The 19,796-nt window shown below is 36.3% G+C and overlaps 1 protein-coding gene across 1 annotated transcript in view; it reads left to right on the top strand.

Moving 5' to 3' along the window:
* The window catches only part of LOC149784863 (uncharacterized), a 36,823-nt gene that overhangs the window by 965 nt on the left and 16,062 nt on the right, over positions 1-19,796 (top strand). Inside the window, exons 2-6 of the mRNA XM_089978438.1 lie at positions 10-173; positions 2,899-3,143; positions 7,843-7,900; positions 16,935-17,149; positions 18,643-18,733. Of these exons, the coding sequence (XP_089834564.1) occupies positions 32-173; positions 2,899-3,143; positions 7,843-7,900; positions 16,935-17,149; positions 18,643-18,733 (751 nt within the window). The 5' untranslated portion in view covers positions 10-31. The remainder of the gene's footprint in view (positions 1-9; positions 174-2,898; positions 3,144-7,842; positions 7,901-16,934; positions 17,150-18,642; positions 18,734-19,796) is intronic.

Genomic DNA, 19,796 nt, shown 5'->3' with positions numbered 1-19,796 from the left:
GTTATTCAGGAAGTACCCTGCTGCAGGAAATATGTTGCAGTCTGTTTCAACAGAGGAGGATGTACCTGAAAAGCCATCACATATCAACACCAAGATAAGAGGAGCTATTTACAAGATCCTCAGGAAACCATCAGCATCAGCTGCAAATGTTGAGGTGGATGCTAATATTTCAGGTATAATCAAGGATGAAATTTGTTTTGTCCATTAGCACAACAGGCAACAATGGCAGCTTTTTCTGTGTGTCCTTTTCTCAGAATTATGTTTAATTGGCTCATCGGGTTTACAGAAATGCAATATGCACAAAAGAGATGTTGATATACATGCATGTATCAGTATTTAAATGTTTGGTTTATTCTGTGCAATTTTTGACATACATATTACCCTTTTATATTTTTAAGTATAATTAAACCAATTCTCATTCATATACACTCAGAATTTAATAATTTTGTCATGCCTGTACTGATCACATTGGTTGTACTCCATTCCTTCTTTGTAAGATTTTCAGAAAAGGACAATGTTTTATGCTTCATAATTAAGCCAAGTACCTTTTCCTAATTTGTTTGTAGGTGGCAGCCAAAGTGGCTCATTGGTTAGTTTGCTACACAAAGAATTGGTTGCCTGTTAGCTGTCATAGTGTTTTTCCATTGAATAGATTCCCTGATTACATTAATGTATGGAAAATAAACTCAGGCTCCTGAATCCCGCCCTTTCAAATAATAAAACTTTTCTATCAGTACGACATATAGTTAAGGGAAGAAACTCTTGCCTATTACCTCCCCTTTACCAATGCATGGTGACTTGAGCTTTCAGCCTCAGATCAACACTATCAATATAGTCCTGCAAGACTTCCAGAAATCCTATGTATATCTTCTTGATTTCAACCCATCCATCAAGAAAGTCTGTATATCAGAGTATACTAAGGTTTTTACTACACGTGGTAATCATTATCTTTTTGTGTGCTTTTGATCAATGTTTATGTGAATTCTTTCACATTTGTGGACTTTATTCTGACCTCGTGCTTCAACATAGTATCTTTGATGTGTATTGTTGGCAGTTTATTTGCACTCACGGCATATATATTTCTGCTTAAGTAACGTATGTTGCTATGATTGGTGAAAACTTTCATTTCCCATCTTTTGGACTTTCTTGTTCTTTCAGTTAAACAGTGGTTATGATAATGGAGTAAGTGTAAGAAGTATAAAGCTAACGAGGCTGCACATTGTTTCATGCTTGCACACAGTGTTCATTTCCCAGCATGCAGTGTGTGTATATTATGGTCAGAATATCTTCATTCCATGGCATTGTGGAAAAGCATCAGTAGCAAGATGACATGTGTAAAGTATTGTATGGAGCACTGTGATGTCTTGAGCCTTTACCCAAAGATGGTATTGATTGCTTGCATAGTGAGGGACATTCTGTTGGTAACCCCTTCCAAATTAGATGTACAATGCTGTGATAATTACCTTTGGCGCATTGGAGAACCACGGATTGCAGAGTTGCTGTACCTATTGTCTGTCCAGATGCTGTTAGAGCTGATGTGTTTACTGGTACAGGAAGTAAAGTGATGCTGCAGTTGCTGGCCTTTGAATAGGTTTGTCTGCATGACTGTTACAAGGCTGTATATAGAAAGTAGAGCATATATAAGAAGGTCCCTCCATCTCCTTTATCTAGGCAGACCAGTGGGCATAAATGTTTGAGCATGGCCTTCAGGCCAGATTCTGAGCACATGGTGTATTTTTCAGATCTTGGTGATCCATTTCAGCATTCTTTCATGCTGTGCACTGCAGCTTTGGCAGTTGACCAGACAGTTCAGTTGTTTGGAAGGCCATGTCTGTTGTCTAGTGACTGGAGGTACATCACTTTGATAAGCCATGTCAAAAACTGGTTGATAGTGCCATCGTATATGGAAGAATACAGGATCGAATTGACCGATCTGTCTCTTTTGCCAACCATCAGAACAGGTGGTTCCAGAGCCAACCATCTAACTGATTGTCCAACCCATAGCCATGCATAATACTTAAGTAGCCAGCCATACTAGCAATAGCAAGACCTGCCTGGACAACCCAATCTTTGAGTCATTTGTTTGTGGCTCCATTCGAGTGATTTCATGATCCATTTAAAAACAATGGCAATAGTTTGTCCATGTCAGTGGGGATGTTCTACACTGATATGGATGAAGACCCTGATAAGAATAACCCACAATGTGAGTATGGGGATAACCTTGACCCACTTAGATCCTGCTATGGAATGGACTGAATAAAAACAGCTGATGAGGAAAGAGATCATGTGTTGCTGACTTCAGAATGTCTAACTATGAGCATCATTAGAGTTGGAAGAGGAGGACAAACATCTCTCCAACTGCCTGCTGCCATAATAAGTGAAAATAAGGGAAATGTCAATCACATTATTATAAAACCCTTGAACACCACCTCCTGAATGCAAGAATTCTAGTTGATGTCTTGCTCAGCTTAAAACTGGAGTCACCATGGTCTGTATGGTATTTAAATGAAAAGATGAACTTTTCATCTTTTTGGGAGTGCTGCATTCAGGGGATAGCAGAGTTAGTTTCCCTGATTGTCATTATGTAAGTGTTCTTGGATGAAAATAATTTTCTAAACAATTTGCACATTCAGGGCAAGGCAGTTTACTCAGTTTGCCCTAAAAAGTCATTCATGTGCAGATATTCAGTTAAAAAGTGAACAGTTATTCAGACATTGTTTGTAGGATTTAAGAATTTTTAATGGGAACTATTTTATTAGCATTTGTTTTTAATACATGTATGCATGTTATTATGGACACACACAAAAATTTAAACTGGGAAACTCATTTTTTGTATATCACATTATCTTGAAAATTGTTGCTTTTTGAAATATCTCAAAGATTGTTATCTCTTAATAGACCCTGGCAGTATTCATATGAGCTTGCTTGACCTTGAGAAACCAACTAATGATGACAACAAAAAATGGCCAACATGCTTTGTCACACAGTATACCCAGCTGACTCTCCGCACTTTCCAAGAATCTCGGAAAAGAATCCTGGAAAAGATGAAAATCCTGGAGAACCTCTTGATCTGTGCCATTGTATGTCTCATCTACTTCCAGCTGCCAAGAACTGAAGAAACTCTATGGGATAGGATGGGGGCAGTATGCAGTTACTTTCTTTCAATCATATGTTGTGCGTAACTGTACTTTAGAGAATACAGAATTTGAACCAAATTTTAATGAGGAAGCTGTGTTATTGAAAATAATTTCTCTGTTGCATATATTTTTTGATAACATTGATATTAGGAATTAACTTAACTCTTTACCATCAGCAAATACTAGCTGCTCTCCCAACAAAGCCTGCCAAGCTGCCTGCCTTCTAGCAGATGTTTGTAGGCTAAACCCCATTGCATCATACGGCTAACTGAGTGAGAGCTACTTGAGTTAGTGCACATGTTGTCTATGTTTTGTATATTAATCTTGCCCCATGTAGACTATGTAATTTAATGAGAAATAAAATTTTAAACACTCACCAAAGTTTATTCTGGATTCGTGGCCAAGATCTAGTTGTCATTCATGGTTAATAATAAATTGATCATTCACACAATACCAAACAGTTCAGTTTTGGCAGAATAATTCCTCAGATTATTCAGTTATGATTCTGTCAGATTCTGATTTTGTAGTCATATAAAATTTTATATAGGCAGACTTCAGTTTGAAGACCATTATGTCTAAATCATGACTGATTGTAATCCCTGTATGATTGTATATATATCTGCTTGTATTACAGAACCAACTGAATATTGACCAGTCAGATTCACATTGGCTAGGTGGCTTTGAATATTGACCAATCAGATTAACATTGGCTAACTGGCCTTGAATATTGACCAGTCAGATTCACATTGGCTAAGTGGCCTTGAATATTGACCAATCAGATTAACATTGGCTAACTAGCTTTGAATATTGACCAATCAGATTCACATTGGCTAAGTGGCCTTGAATATTGACCAATCAGATTCACATTGGCTAAGTGGCCTTGAATATTGACCAATCAGATTCACATTGGCTAAGTGCCCTTGAATATTGACCAATCAGATTCACATAGGCTAAGTGCCCTTGAATATTGACCAATCAGATTCACATTGGCTAAGTGCTTTTGAATATTGACCAATCAGATTCACATTGGCTAAGTGCCCTTGAATATTGACCAGTCAGATTCACATTGGCTAAGTGGCCTTGAATATTGACCAATCAGATTCACATTGGCTAAGTGCCCTTGAATATTGACCTGTCAGATTCACATTGGCTAAGTGGCCTTGAATATTGTCCAGTCAGATTCACATTGGCAAAGTGGCCTTGAATATTGACCAATCAGATTCACATTGGCTAAGTGCCCTTGAATATTGACCAATCAGATTCATATTGGCTAAGTGCTTTTGAATTTTGACCTATCAAATTCACATTGGCTAAGTGCCCTAATTTACCTTAGAAAGTGGAAGAAAGATGTTCAACAAAAACACATGCTGTGAAAATTAAAACAGGATATGCAATGTATCAACAACAAATGAATACCAAGTATCTGCAGTCTTTTCTCTATGGACTTAAGCATGCTGGTAATAATGATTGTAAGGCACACTTTGACTGTACCAGTGAGATTTATTTTTATCAGATAGAAATTTTAAGTGTTCCTTCTTTTACGTTTAGTTTTCAGAATTTAAAGTTAACATTCCTATTTCATATCAGTCAAGGTTGGCATCTCAGCATTCACTCCCTTTCCTCTCTATATCCTTCAATAGAAACAAGGTTCAAAGACCCAGTTCATACTTTCAGGTGCTACCTTAAATGAACTGAAAGCATTCTGGTGAATTCGGAAAAGCAAGACATTACTCCCCTGTCTTTTTTCTTCTTTGCTGAAGTGAGTGTTTCACTCTGTGTATTTTAAAATCTGACACAGTATCAGCTTATAAGATTGGAGTCATCTCTTTGAGCCTTGCATTCAGTGCAACTGTTGAATTCAAGACATTATTAAGGCTCTTAACAGGCACACACAGTGGACTGTCTCCAGCTTTTATCTAAATCATGTAGCTTTGTAGAGAAGAAAACTGTATATGGTAGTATCAGTGACAGTTGCCCAGATGTCCACTGAATCTAAAGGCCAGTAAAACCACATCATGGGCTTTGACTTCAGATTTGTACTGGATTTGCTTAGAATGTTTCATTGATTAGGAAATGCCATACATTTCTTCATACTGTTTATTTGTGTTTGTGATAATCACGTTTTTCTAGTTATTATCCCTTATTTTTGCTGATTTTCAGTAGGTGGTTCTATCCTTTGCATGAGCACCCATACCATTATGTCCTCTGAGTAGTGATTAAGGTAGAGGTTGAATGTTCATGCCTTTCTTTTTCCTCATATCTATTCTCATGATGTTAGTGTGATTGAGTAATGTATTTAATGGAGAAATAAATTTTTTTTATCATAATTTATATTTCTCCTTGAATACTTACCTGATCACTTTATGATTAAGCCCACAGAACACAAATATGAGTATCCTTGTTCATGTATCACTCAAGCTTAAACTACTGGATAATCATCTGGTTTACAGGTTGCCAGTTAGTGGGGGCCCCGAGTGGCCGAGTGGTCTAAAGCGCTCACCATTACGGATCACTGCCATCTCACCTCTGTCTGCGTCGGTTCGAGTCTCGGATTCGACTAATGTGGTTATGTGAGAAAGCTTGCCAGTAGCTTCTCGTGGGTCGGTGGTTCTTTCTGGGGTTTTTCCGGGTTCTTCCTCCACCATTAATACTGGCCGCCATGTATAGACTATCTTGTGCTGAAAAATGGCGTTAAACCCTACAACAACAACAAAAAAAGCCAGTTAGTGACTGCAAGGGGAGGTAATTATAGTATCTTGGATGAGTTTCATTACAAAGGTACTATTTTTATAGTCACTATCGTATATACTGGTAGTTGGGAAAGATTAATTATTTTGTCATTCTGGTTTAGGCTAGGTTAAGGAAGTAGCAGACATTAATTCCTAATATGTTGTCAGGTAATTATCTCAGAGAAATATAATTTACTATTAAAATGTGTTGTTTGAAAATAACAGTATGGTTTTTAAGCATCATTTACTCACTGCAAATTTTATGATTTAAAATAATATACTGTATTTGATGAAGTTTTCATAAGTGGTATTTTTGCAGTTTTCATGGTCAGATTAAAAATCACAAACATTGAGCTTTGCAGAGATTTAGGAAGTAAAGCCATTTATGCATACAGATTCAAAAAATTAGGCACATAGAATCTACTAAAGTAATGAATTTGACAAAATTATGCAAATCAGAAATGTCCTCAGTTTTCTTTTGTCTGCTTTGAAAGTGTAAGATCTCTGTATGCAAATTTTGACTGCCTATCTTCAGAATGGTTTGGTGAAATTAAAGCTACTTACACCTCGTTTTGATTTTATATGGCAAAATTTAAGAATGGTGTTGCATAGCATCATCACGCAGTGTCCCTTGTCTGTCCCTGCTCATCAGTCATACCAGCATACAGATCAGTATTAAACTGTATGTTTAATGCATGGCAAATATTATCTTAAAGTACTTTGCTTTTGGCATGTATCTGTGTACATTATTTTTTATATTGTTGATGGTATGATGACTCTATGGTCTTAAACAAAGTAATAGAAGATCATGAACACCAACAAGATTTGTAAAATTCAACAAATAATTTATTTCCCTAGAATACAAAGGGAAAATTCTAAATGAACTTGCAGTAATGCGAATTAAATTCCACATACTCCATAAAGTTTTTCACAAATTCTAATGAATACAATTCAGATTAAACTCCAGTTTTATTCCAAATAAGATCCAATGCTGAATGTGTTTATGTGCCTGTAGTCTTGAATGTACTAATGTACAAATGGCCTGAAGTGTTATGATGTGCCAACAGTTTTTTGATAAATCATAACAATGTAATCCAAGATATCCTTGTTTGAATTGATTATAATTCCAGATGAATGTCTTTGTCCAAGATTAGCATTTACCCTTTTGTAATTCCAGAGAATAATAACGTGAATAAATAATTTTGGCCCAAATGAAATACTGAATGCAACAAATGATTCTGCTTCAAGATCTTGCAGTGTGAATGAATAATTTCTTGATAAACAAGGTTATATATTTAAAAAACAACTAAGGCACAACAATCCAAACTATAAATAGACAAGGTATTTACTAAAATTATAATACAGAACATGGTAAACATAATATACTTGATTCAGACCAAAATAATGATCCTAATATTTAACCCACACATCAGTTATATAGTGAGTTGTTTTACCTGACTAAACATCAGGTGTATATTGAGTTGTTTTACCTAAGCATCTGTTATATAGCGAGTTGTTTTTTCCTGTCTGAGCATCAGGTGTATAGTGAGTTGTTGTACCTGACTAAACATCAGTTGTATAGTGAGTTGTTTTACCTGACTAAACATCAGTTGTATAGTGAGTTGTTTTACCTGACTGAGCATCAGGTGTATAGTGTGTTGTTTTACCTGACTACAGATATGGTTCTGAATGATATTCAGAATTGTTATTCAGAATAAATGTGTATCCTGTTTGCCTGTTGACTGAATTTAGAGTTTAGAGGTCAGATTCATAGAAACCATTTAATTGTATCGGAGTAAATTTCTAATATGAAGAGAGGGAAAATCTCATGGATATTTGTAGCATGTACAATCACAGTTCCCCAAATGTTGAACCAAATATTTCTGGATTAGAAGAAAGAAAATAAAAATTTTATGTGATATCAAATGCTTTGCTATATTATGAAATCAGTTCATTTTAAGAATATTTATTTTCAGGTGTTTTTCATTTCTGCTCACTGGGGATTCATTCCTTTGTTTGATGCTGTAACATCATGTAAGTTAAATACAATAAACCTACATTTATTTGCATTGTAAATTCTTTGATTTCTTAATGTCCATCTATATAGTTGCTGTGTTTGAAAGAAGATGACAAAATATGAATTTTTAAATTTTTAAATTTCCAGATAGATTTCACTTATGATTTCAGAAGTGTTTGCAGTGTTATATCTTTCTGTCAGTTTCATATAAATTGCCTTTATTGTCATTTTTAAATTTTTTTTTGGCCAATAATAATCTTTTTTATGTTTTTCATCTTGCATTGTTTGAAAGTGTTTTGTGTTCCTTGTGCTAATTTTCAAAGGATTTTGCTCCTTGTTCAGCAGACTGTGCTTCTTTTCTTTGTACCCCTTCATACTCAATGGTATTTAGGGTAAGTATACCGGATGCTTGGCTTGAAGGATAGACCCTTCACCCCTCCTAATGGAGAAAAAGTGTCTGTGTGCAAGTCATGCCTTCCTAGAATGGATGAGCAGCACCCTCTCAAGGATGACATAGTGCCGGTGACTGACATTTGTAAGATGACATAGTGCCAGTGACTGACCTATGTAAGTCACACAAACTCAATGATGGTTAAAGGCAGGGATCTTGCTCTGATAGCACCAAGGCATGTCTGTCAGATCTTCGGTGCTGACCAGTCTTTGATTGTTGACTGGTCACCGGAATATGCCATTCAAGCAATAGTACACCTATTATTTAGGAATCAGTAATCGCATTGAACCCAATGGTAGTGTTAGTCCCATTTTTCCCTATGAATGATTATGGGATGACACAAACCCTAATTCAGTGTCTCCCTCTCTGCTGAGGGATGCCAGATAGACAGCCTTGTCTAGCCTAATTCAATGTCTCCCTCTCTGCTGAGGGATGCCAGATAGACAGCCTTGTATAGCCTAATTCAATGTCTCCCTCTCTGTTGAGGTATGCCAGATAGACAGCCTTGTCTAGCCTAATTCAATGTCTCCCTCTCTGCTGAGGGATGCCAGATAGCCTTGTCTAACCTAATTCAATGTCTCCCTCTCTGTTTAGGGATGCCAGATAGACAGCCTTGTCTAGCCTAATTCAATGTCTCCCTCTCTGCTGAGGGATGCCAGATAGACAGCCTTATCTAGCCTCAGGAGAGGGTTCAGGACAGAATTTCCTTTTCATTCTGAAGAACTCCTTCCAACCTGTTGGGTCAGGTGTTGGAGGAGAAGGAAGTCTAGTTGCCTTCTTCCCCAGATTTGTGCCCAAAGTTTTCTGTGGCTGAGGACACTGAGATTATCTCCCATTTGGAGAAGCTTTCTGGGTCATGCTCTCATTCAGATCTTTTGCTACTCCTGCACCCTGCTAATGGTTCAGAAGCTTTTGCAGAATTATCCATGGATCAAGAATCTGCCAGGCAGCATAAGGAATCTTTTTCCTCTTTGTCACTCCAGCTGCTGGTCTCTGCCTCCAGCTGTCAGGTTCATTACCTTGCTTGGCCTTTTCTTAAGCCACCTCTCTCTCCCAGACTTTTTATGTCTTAATTTTGGATTTCAGCTCGGAACTGGGCTTGTCTCCTGGTAGAAGTCTTGGGGAAATCAGCTGGGACCTGTATCCTTGTAGATGTCATGGAGGCATTGGAGTTTGTGGCTTGAACCTAGTGATGATCACCTTCCATGCTGCTCTCTTTTCAGCTACATGCTTTAGCCTGGTAAAGGAGAAACTGTTTTGTCCATCAGTGCTTAAGCACTTGCTGAAGGCTGTGGCAAAAACATCATGTCAGTGGTGCTGTCTGTGGATATTTTCCATCACCACAGGGATGTCTCCTTGGTGACATGTGAAGTCTTGCTGGACCACAGCAAGAATCTTTTGAGAGCTGCTCCACTTGAGGTGGATACATTATTCTGAGGTCTTGTCACCCCTGTAGCGTCACATGATTTGAGGGACCAGCAACACCGCTCCCTGGCCATGACTCCATACTAATTGAAGTCAGCCTGAATGTGTGCAGTTACTGATGGACATCCTTACAAGTTTCTAAGACAGGGTCAGCCTAAGCATTTCAATTTATCCATTCAATTTAATCTAAATTAACATAGCTGTTAAATATTATAACTAATGCTTCAAGCACACTTGATAATTAAATCTTCATGAATGCACTCTATTTACAGTACAGTACTAAAGCTCACACTTTATACAGTGTTTAAAATTTAATTACAGTACAGCATTAAAGATCACACTTAAGTGTTTATAAAAACGTATTACAGGACAGTACTAAAGATTGCACTTCATTGTACATATAAACTAATTACAGTACAGTATTAATTCTCAGCCTTGACTGTGTATATAAACTAATTACAGTACAGTACTATTTCTCAGTCTTCACTGTACATATAAACTAATTACAGTACAGTACTAATTCTCAGTCTTCACTGCATATAAACTAATTACAGTACAGTACTAATTCTCAGTCTTCACTGCATATAAACTAATTACAGTAGAGTACTTAAGCTTCCACTTCACTGTATATCCACTTCACTGTATATCAACTAATTACAGTACAGTACTAAAGCTTGCATGTCACTGTATATATAAATCAGTTACAGTACAGTATTCACACTTTCACACTTAAGTGAATCTTTTAGACAGAAACAGTGAAAGATCTTGTCAGTCAAATCTCTTGGTTCACATATTTTTCATGCAAATAATCCTAATATTGTGGAATTACACTTGCACAGCTTTCTCAAAGCCGCAAATAATTAGGTCTGATCTCTCAGACATTTTCTTATGGAAGATAAGTATCCGTTTAGCCTGAATTATGTTCCACTTATACAAAACATTGATCTTCACCAGTGATGTCATCCTTTTCCCTTTGTGTCCTCTATGACCTGATTCTCAAACCATTTGTATCAGTGTGATTTTGTTTACTGTCAGTTCTAGTAGTAGGAGTCTGTCCATAATCCCTTGTGGTTTAGATGGTCTTCACACTTTGATAGTCTTCACACTTAGATGATCTTCACACTTTGATAGTCTTCACACTTTGATGGTCTTCACACTTAGATAGTCTTCACACTTAGATAGTCTTCACACTTTGATGGTCTTCACACTTAGATAGTCTTCACACTTAGATGGTCTTCACACTTTGATAGTCTTCACACTTAGATAGTCTTCACACTTAGATAGTCTTCACACTTAGATAGTCTTCACACTTTGATAGTCTTCACACTTTGATAGTCTTCACACTTAGATGGTCTTCACACTTTGATAGTCTTCACACTTAGATAGTCTTCATACTTAGATAGTCTTCACACTTTGATAGTCTTCACACTTAGATGGTCTTCACACTTTGATAGTCTTCACACTTAGATGGTCTTCACACTTTGATAGTCTTCACACTTAGATAGTCTTCACACTTTGATGGTCTTCACACTTAGATAGTCTTCATACTTAGATAGTCTTCACACTTAGATGGTCTTCACACTGATAGTCCTCACACTTAGATAGTCTTCATACTTAGATAGTCTTCACACTTAGATAGTCTTCATACTTAGATAGTCTTCACACTTTGATAGTCTTCACACTTAGATGGTCTTCACACTTTGATAGTCTTCACACTGATAGTCTTCACACTTAGATGGTCTTCACACTTAGATCGTCTTCACACTTAGATAGTCTTCACACTTTGATAGTCTTCACACTTAGATGGTCTTCACACTTTGATAGTCTTCACACTTAGATAGTCTTCACACTTTGATAGTCTTTGCACTTTGATAGTCTTCACATTTAGATAGTCTTCACACTTTGATAGTCTTCACACTTTGATAGTCTTCGCACTTAGATGGTCTTCACACTTAGATAGTCATCACACTTTGATAGTCTTCACACTTTGATAGTCTTCACACTTAGATGGTCTTCACACTTTGATAGTCTTCACACTTAGATAGTCTTCACACTTTGATAGTCTTTGCACTTTGATAGTCTTCACACTTAGATGGTCTTCACACTTAGATAGTCATCACACTTTGATAGTCTTCACACTTAGATGGTCTTCACACTTAGATAGTCTTCACACTTAGATGGTCTTCACACTTAGATGGTCTTCACACTTAGTCTTCACACTTTGATAGTCTTCACACTTAGATAGTCTTCACACTTTGATAGTCTTCACATTTTGAGAGTCTTAACACTTAGATGGTCTTCACACTTAGATGGTCTTCACACTTTGATAGTCTTCACACTTAGATGGACTTCACATTTTGATAGTCTTCACACTTAGATAGTCTTCACACTTAGATGGTCTTCACACTTAGATCGTCTTCACACTTAGATAGTCTTCACACTTTGATAGTCTTCAAGCTTTGATGGTCTTCACAATTTGATGGTCTTCACACCTTGATAGTCTTCACACTTTGATAGTCTTCACACTTAGATAGTCTTCACACTTAGATGGTCTTCACACTTTGATAGTCTTCACACTTAGATAGTCTTCATACTTAGATAGTCTTCACACTTTGATAGTCTTCACACTTAGATGGTCTTCACACTTTGATAGTCTTCACACTTAGATGGTCTTCACACTTTGATAGTCTTCACACTTAGATAGTCTTCACACTTTGATGGTCTTCACACTTAGATAGTCTTCATACTTAGATAGTCTTCACACTTAGATGGTCTTCACACTGATAGTCTTCACACTTAGATAGTCTTCATACTTAGATAGTCTTCACACTTAGATAGTCTTCATACTTAGATAGTCTTCACACTTTGATAGTCTTCACACTTAGATGGTCTTCACACTTTGATAGTCTTCACACTGATAGTCTTCACACTTAGATGGTCTTCACACTTAGATCGTCTTCACACTTAGATAGTCTTCACACTTTGATAGTCTTCACACTTAGATGGTCTTCACACTTTGATAGTCTTCACACTTAGATAGTCTTCACACTTTGATAGTCTTTGCACTTTGATAGTCTTCACATTTAGATAGTCTTCACACTTTGATAGTCTTCACACTTTGATAGTCTTCGCACTTAGATGGTCTTCACACTTAGATAGTCATCACACTTTGATAGTCTTCACACTTAGATGGTCTTCACACTTAGATAGTCTTCACACTTAGATGGTCTTCACACTTAGATGGTCTTCACACTTAGTCTTCACACTTTGATAGTCTTCACACTTAGATAGTCTTCACACTTTGATAGTCTTCACATTTTGAGAGTCTTAACACTTAGATGGTCTTCACACTTAGATGGTCTTCACACTTTGATAGTCTTCACACTTAGATGGACTTCACATTTTGATAGTCTTCACACTTAGATAGTCTTCACACTTAGATGGTCTTCACACTTAGATCGTCTTCACACTTAGATAGTCTTCACACTTTGATAGTCTTCAAACTTTGATGGTCTTCACAATTTGATGGTCTTCACACTTTGATAGTCTTCACACTTTGAAAGTCTTCACACTTAGATGGTCTTCACACTTTGATGGTCTTCACTCTTAGATGGTCTTCACACTTTGATGGTCTTCACACTTAGATAGTCTTCACACTTAGATGGTCTTCACAATTTGATGGTCTTCACACTTAGATAGTCTTCACACTTCGATGGTCTTCACACTTTGATAGTCTTCACACTTAGATGGTCTTCACACTTTGATGGTCTTCACTCTTAGATGGTCTTCACACTTTGATGGTCTTCACACTTAGATAGTCTTCACACTTAGATGGTCTTCACACTTAGACAGTCTTCACACTTAGATAGTCTTCACACTTAGATGGTCTTCACACTTAGATAGTATTCATACTTAGATGGTCTTCACACTTAGATGGTCTTCACACTTAGACAGTGTTCCCACTTTGATAGTCTTCACACTTGGATAGTCTTCACACTTTGATAGTCTTCACACTTAGATGGTCTTCGCAATTTGATAGTCTTCACACTTTGATAGTCTTCACACTTAGATGGTCTTCACACTTAGACAGTGTTCCCACTTTGATAGTCTTCACACTTTGATAGTCTTCACACTTTGATAGTCTTCACACTTAGATAGTCTTCACACTTAGATGGTCTTCACACTTAGATCATCTTCACACTTTGATGGTCTTCACACTTAGATGGTCTTCACACTTGGATGGTCTTCACACTTAGATGGTCTTCACACTTAGACAGTCTTCACACTTAGATAGTCTTCACACTTAGATAGTCTTCACACTTAGATGGTCTTCACACTTAGACAGTCTTTGCACTTTGATAGTCTTCACACTTAGATAGTCTTCACACTTAGATGGTCTTCACACTTAGATCATCTTCACACTTAGATGGTCTTCACACTTAGATAGTCTTCACACTTAGACCATCTTCACACTTTGACAGTCTTCACACTTAGATAGTCTTCACACTTTGAAGGTCTTCACAATTTGATGGTCTTCACACTTTGATAGTCTTCACACTTTGATAGTCTTCACACTTAGATGGTCTTCACAGTTTCATGGTCTTCACACTTAGATGGTCTTCACACTTTGACAGTCTTCACACTTAGTCTTCACACTTAGGTAGTCTTCACACTTTGATATCTTTGCACTTTGATAGTCTTCACACTTAGATGGTCTTCACACTTTGATTGTCTTCACACTTTGATAGTCTTCACGCTTAGATGGTCTTTACACTTAGATAGTCTTCACACTTAGATGGTCTTCACACTTTGACAGTCTTCACACTTAGTCTTCACACTTAGATGGTCTTCACACTTAGATAGTCTTCACACTTTGATAGTCTTCACACTTAGTCTTCACACTTAGATGGTCTTCACACTTAGATAGTCTTCACACTTTGACAGTCTTCACACTTAGTCTTCACACTTAGATAGTCTTCACACTTAGATGGTCTTCACACTTTGACAGTCTTCACACTTAGTCTTCACACTTAGATGGTCTTCACACTTAGATAGTCTTCACACTTTGATAGTCTTCACACTTTGATAGTCTTTGCACTTTGATAGTCTTCACACTTAGATGGTCTTCACACTTTGATAGTCTTCACGTTTAGATGGTCTTCACACTTAGATGGACTTCACACTTAGATGGTCTTCACACTTTGATAGTCTTCACACTTAGATGGTCTTCACACTTAGATAGACTTCACATGTTGATAGTCTTCACACTTCGATAGTCTTCACACTTAGATAGTCTTAACACTTAGATGTTCTTCACACTTTGATAGTCTTCACACTTAGATGGTCTTCACACTTTGATAGTCTTCACACTTAGATGGTCATCACACTTTGATAGTCTTCACACTTAGATAGTCATCACACTTTGATAGTCTTCACACTTTGATAGTCTTGACACTTTGATGGTCTTGTCACTTAGATAATCTTCACACTTTGATGGTCTTCACACTTAGATGGTCTTCACACTTAGATAGTCTTCACACTTTGATAGTCTTCACACTTTGATAGTCTTGACACTTAGATGGTCTTCACACTTTGATAGTCTTCACACTTTGATAGTCTTCACACTTAGATGGTCTTCACACTTTGATAGTCTTCACACTTAGATAGTCTTCACACTTTAATAGTCTTCACACTTAGATGGTCTTCACACTTTGATAGTCTTCACACTTAGATGGTCATCACACTTTGATAGTCTTCACACTTAGATAGTCATCACACTTTGATAGTCTTCACACTTTGATAGTCTTGACACTTTGATGGTCTTGTCACTTAGATAATCTTCACACTTTGATGGTCTTCACACTTAGATGGTCTTCACACTTAGATAGTCTTCACACTTTGATAGTCTTCACACTTTGATAGTCTTGACACTTAGATGGTCTTCACACTTTGATAGTCTTCACACTTTGATAGTCTTCACACTTAGATGGTCTTCACACTTTGATAGTCTTCACACTTAGATGGTCTTCACACTTAGATAGTCTTCACACTTAGACCATCTTCACACTTTGATAGTCTTCACACTTAGATGGTCTTCACACTTTGATAGTCTTCACACTTTGATGTGCTTTGTACAAAGAAAGATTGTCAGATAGTCTTCACACTTTGATGTGCTTTGTACAAAGAAAGATTTCCAGATAGTCTTCACACTTAGATGTGCTTTGTACAAAGAAAGATTGCCACTTGCTGCTGATTGCTGAAGGCAGTGGCCAACTGGTCATGTACTTTTTTCACGTATGAAATGTGGTTTACGTATGAAATGCTGGCATTGTCCAAATAACTTTTTACCACTGTTAAGCCACTGTGTTAATGCCATAATTGTCAGACTGTACTGATGATGCATTTGTATGGACAGTGGTTTAAGTAAAGATCATATAGCTGTACTTCATTAAAGATTGGCTGTGTTTGATATTGAGCACTCAGACTAAAACATGGTGTAATGGATTGACTGTGTTCAGTATTGAGCACTCAGACTAAAACATGGTGTAATGGATTGACCTGTGTTTAATATTGAGCACTCAGACTAAAACATGGTGTAATGGATTGACTGTGTTTGATATTGAGCGCGCAGACTGAAATATGGTGTAATGGATTGACCATGACAGGTCTTTTATTTGTGTGCATACTGGTAGTAGTAGTATTTTAACTGTTTCAGTGACCATCATTTGGCATATTTTTGTTGATTTTGTTCTGTGTGGGGTATTTTGTAGAAATTAATCAAATACCAGTAAATATGCAAACTTAGATTGAAGCAAATCCAACAATTCAGATACCCAAGAAAATGTCTTTTTTCTACAAAAACACAAAAATATTTACTCATGAAAGTAAACAAAACTGCAATAGAATGTATTTGATTGTACTGTGAGTTAATTTTATAAATAATGTATATCCAGTATCTTTTTTAAGAGATTAATTGAATGTAACAACTTCAAAACTTCCTGTCAATTTAAGAGCAAAGGAATGTATAAATGATATGGTAAGTAAAAAACTTTCAGATGGAAGGAAAAGCAAAGTCACAAAGTATATGAGAAGAGACATACATTAGTTTATTTGATAATCATTTAGCATTCCACAAATTAATAATATATTAATTAATAATATATTTGTAATTGCAGTTCCTATGGAGAGGGTTGTCATCAATAAGGAGAGAAGTGCAGGATGGTACCGACTCTCTGCATACTATTGTGCTAAGATGACCAGTGAATTATTGCTAATTATTATTCAGCCTACTGTCTTTGTTGTGATTGCTTACTGGGTCATAGGGTTGAATGGTATTGCTGCCTTCTTTGCCACCTTGGGAACAGTGTTTATTGATTCTATTGCAGGACAGGTAAATGACTGGATCACGGAAAAGACATTAAAATGTCATGTTATCAAAAAGTCAAATTATTTAGCAATATAAAACATTACAAAAGACAATAAAGATTCATTAAAGAAAAACAAAAGAAAATTTAAATGGAAATGTGCCAAACCTTCAGAAATTGTATGCAATGATTCCTAACATATGTTAAAAAAATTCATATAAATCCTTTTTCATGGGTTCAGAAGGTGTGCAGCTCAAAAGAACTAATTTCTGGATAACTCACAGACTTGGTTGACTTCTTCCAAATATTCCAGTTTCCTTCACATGAAATGCTACCAAACGCTAAGAGCTGAGATGGGAGGTGGGCCATGAGGACTTAGCATTATACTGTCATATCACTAATTTTCATGGGGTATCAATTTTTATGGGGTATCAATTTTCATGGAATTTGTTGTTGCCCTGAACAACAAATTTAAAGACCCAACAAAAAATTAGCAGCATCTGAAAGTCTTCTGCCGCTCATGTTTTACTCTGTTTCATTACTAGAGATCAACAAAGCTTTGTGTTAAGTCAACATCATTTCTGTAATCTACTTAAAAAACAAACAGTGTATTGCTTGAAGAACAATTACTATTGAAAGACTGAATATACACTAATTACCACAGAATAGTGAAGCTCACACTTCACTGACTTCAGGATCAAACCCATGAATCAGAATTGTGTCAAACCAGTTGGTTGGTACAAACAGATGTTGTTGGGTAAATAACCCTGAAAAAGTCATGGATAATGAGGTCTGATCTTTCAGTGTGAGCCACAGTTATTCATTCAGCATGAATCTGCTTTATTAATAAGGTTTGAAATAAATCTAGTGGCTGAAGGTGGCTCATGCATGAGGCAAGCTCAGAGCAAGGAATAATTCCATTGTTGTTTAATTTAGATAGTATCTTTGTACTTTATGTTCTCTGAAGACATCAGATGGTGAACATTGTTTGCTAATTGCAAGGATCAGCTGGTCATATTTTTAAGTTCACATGTGGAATGATGACATTATCCAAAATGATGGGTATCTAAGTTGAATTTCCACTTTTCATCCACTGTCTTAATGCCATGGTTGTTAGAAAGTAATTGATGGTGCAACTTTATTGACTGTGTTTAAAGGAAGAGATCGTGTACATATACTTTAATAAATTATTAGTTTAGTGTTGTTTGCCATAATGGCTTGCTTTAGTCTTGAGTGTGAATTAACTTGACAGGTGTTTGATTTGTGCTATAGCTTTCTCCATTAATGTGTCCATCATTTGTTGTTGTAGTTTTGCTCTTTTCTATTCTTTATTTGGGGGATTTGTTGATGTTAGTCCATGAAATTAAATACCGGCAGAGAGTTAGTACCCATGAAAATGTCTTTTTTTAAAACAAAACCAAGAAAATTGAGACCCACTGAAATAAATGATACTACATTATTAGATCTTGTTGCCTAATTAAAGTAACATGAATAAAAATAAACCAAATAAATTTTTCAGAGTTTTGGACTATTTGTTGGAATTGCATGTATGGAAGTTTCTGAGGCAATGACTGTGTCCATCATGCTACAGATGGGAATCATGCTTCTAGGTAAATATGGTTTCATTTTCATCATGTTTGCTCCAAAATGATTAGCTTAATAGTTAGCCACATGTGCAGATGTAAAGTTTTGTTGATCGGTCACATGTCAAAATTTGTATCAGTAAAATCAATAAACACATCTGCGTCAGACATGTTTGCTCCATAATGTTATTATGACTTCTCTGTGCATCATGGATTAATTAAAGTTAATAGAGTTGATTTTCTCATGTCACAACCCAAAATTTTTAACATGTTTGAGCTACAAGATAATTGACATTTTACCATTCAGTCTGATTGTCTTGGGGGAAAAAAGAAAGAAAAGGTCCAGAAATGAAATAATCTGGAAGAAAAATTGAATGATATGGTAGAATACCCGAAGAAGTAAAATGATGGACATAGCTTGAAAGATACAATGCAATGATTTCGTAGCTTAGTAGATATAGTGCATGATTTGATAGCTTGGAAGATACAGTCAGTGATTTAATAGCTTGGAAGATACAATGCATGATTTGATAGCTTGGTAGATACAATGCAATGATTTGATAGCTTGGTAGATACAGTGCAATGGTTTGATAGCTTGGAAGATACAGTCAATGATTTAATAGCTTGGAAGATACAATGCATGATTTGATAGCTTGGTAGATACAATGCAATGATTTGATAGCTTGGAAGATACAATGCAATTATTTGATAGCTTGGTTGATACAGTGCAATGGTTTGATAGCTTGGAAGATACAGTCAATGATTTAATAGCTTGGAAGATACAATGCATGATTTGATAGCTTGGTAGATACAATGCATGATTTGATAGCTTGGAAGATACAGTCAGTGATTTAATAGCTTGGAAGATACAATGCAATGATTTGATAGCTTGGAAGATACAGTGCAGCTATTTTATAGCTTGGAAGATACAATACAATGATTTGATGGCATGAAATTATTTAACAAAGTTTGGAAAATCAGTAATGGCAGTATTTGTTTATGGTGTATATGTTGGTGTTTATATTTCAAGACAAACTTTTCACAATTTATTTTAAAATTGGGAAGATACACCCTACATAAATAACATAAA

The sequence above is a fragment of the Sinohyriopsis cumingii genome, chromosome 13, assembly GCF_028554795.1.
Source record: "Sinohyriopsis cumingii isolate HCF-2022 chromosome 13, ASM2855479v2, whole genome shotgun sequence".
Taxonomy (NCBI): Eukaryota; Metazoa; Mollusca; class Bivalvia; order Unionida; family Unionidae; genus Sinohyriopsis; species Sinohyriopsis cumingii.
This window is presented reverse-complemented; position numbering and strand designations above follow the sequence as displayed.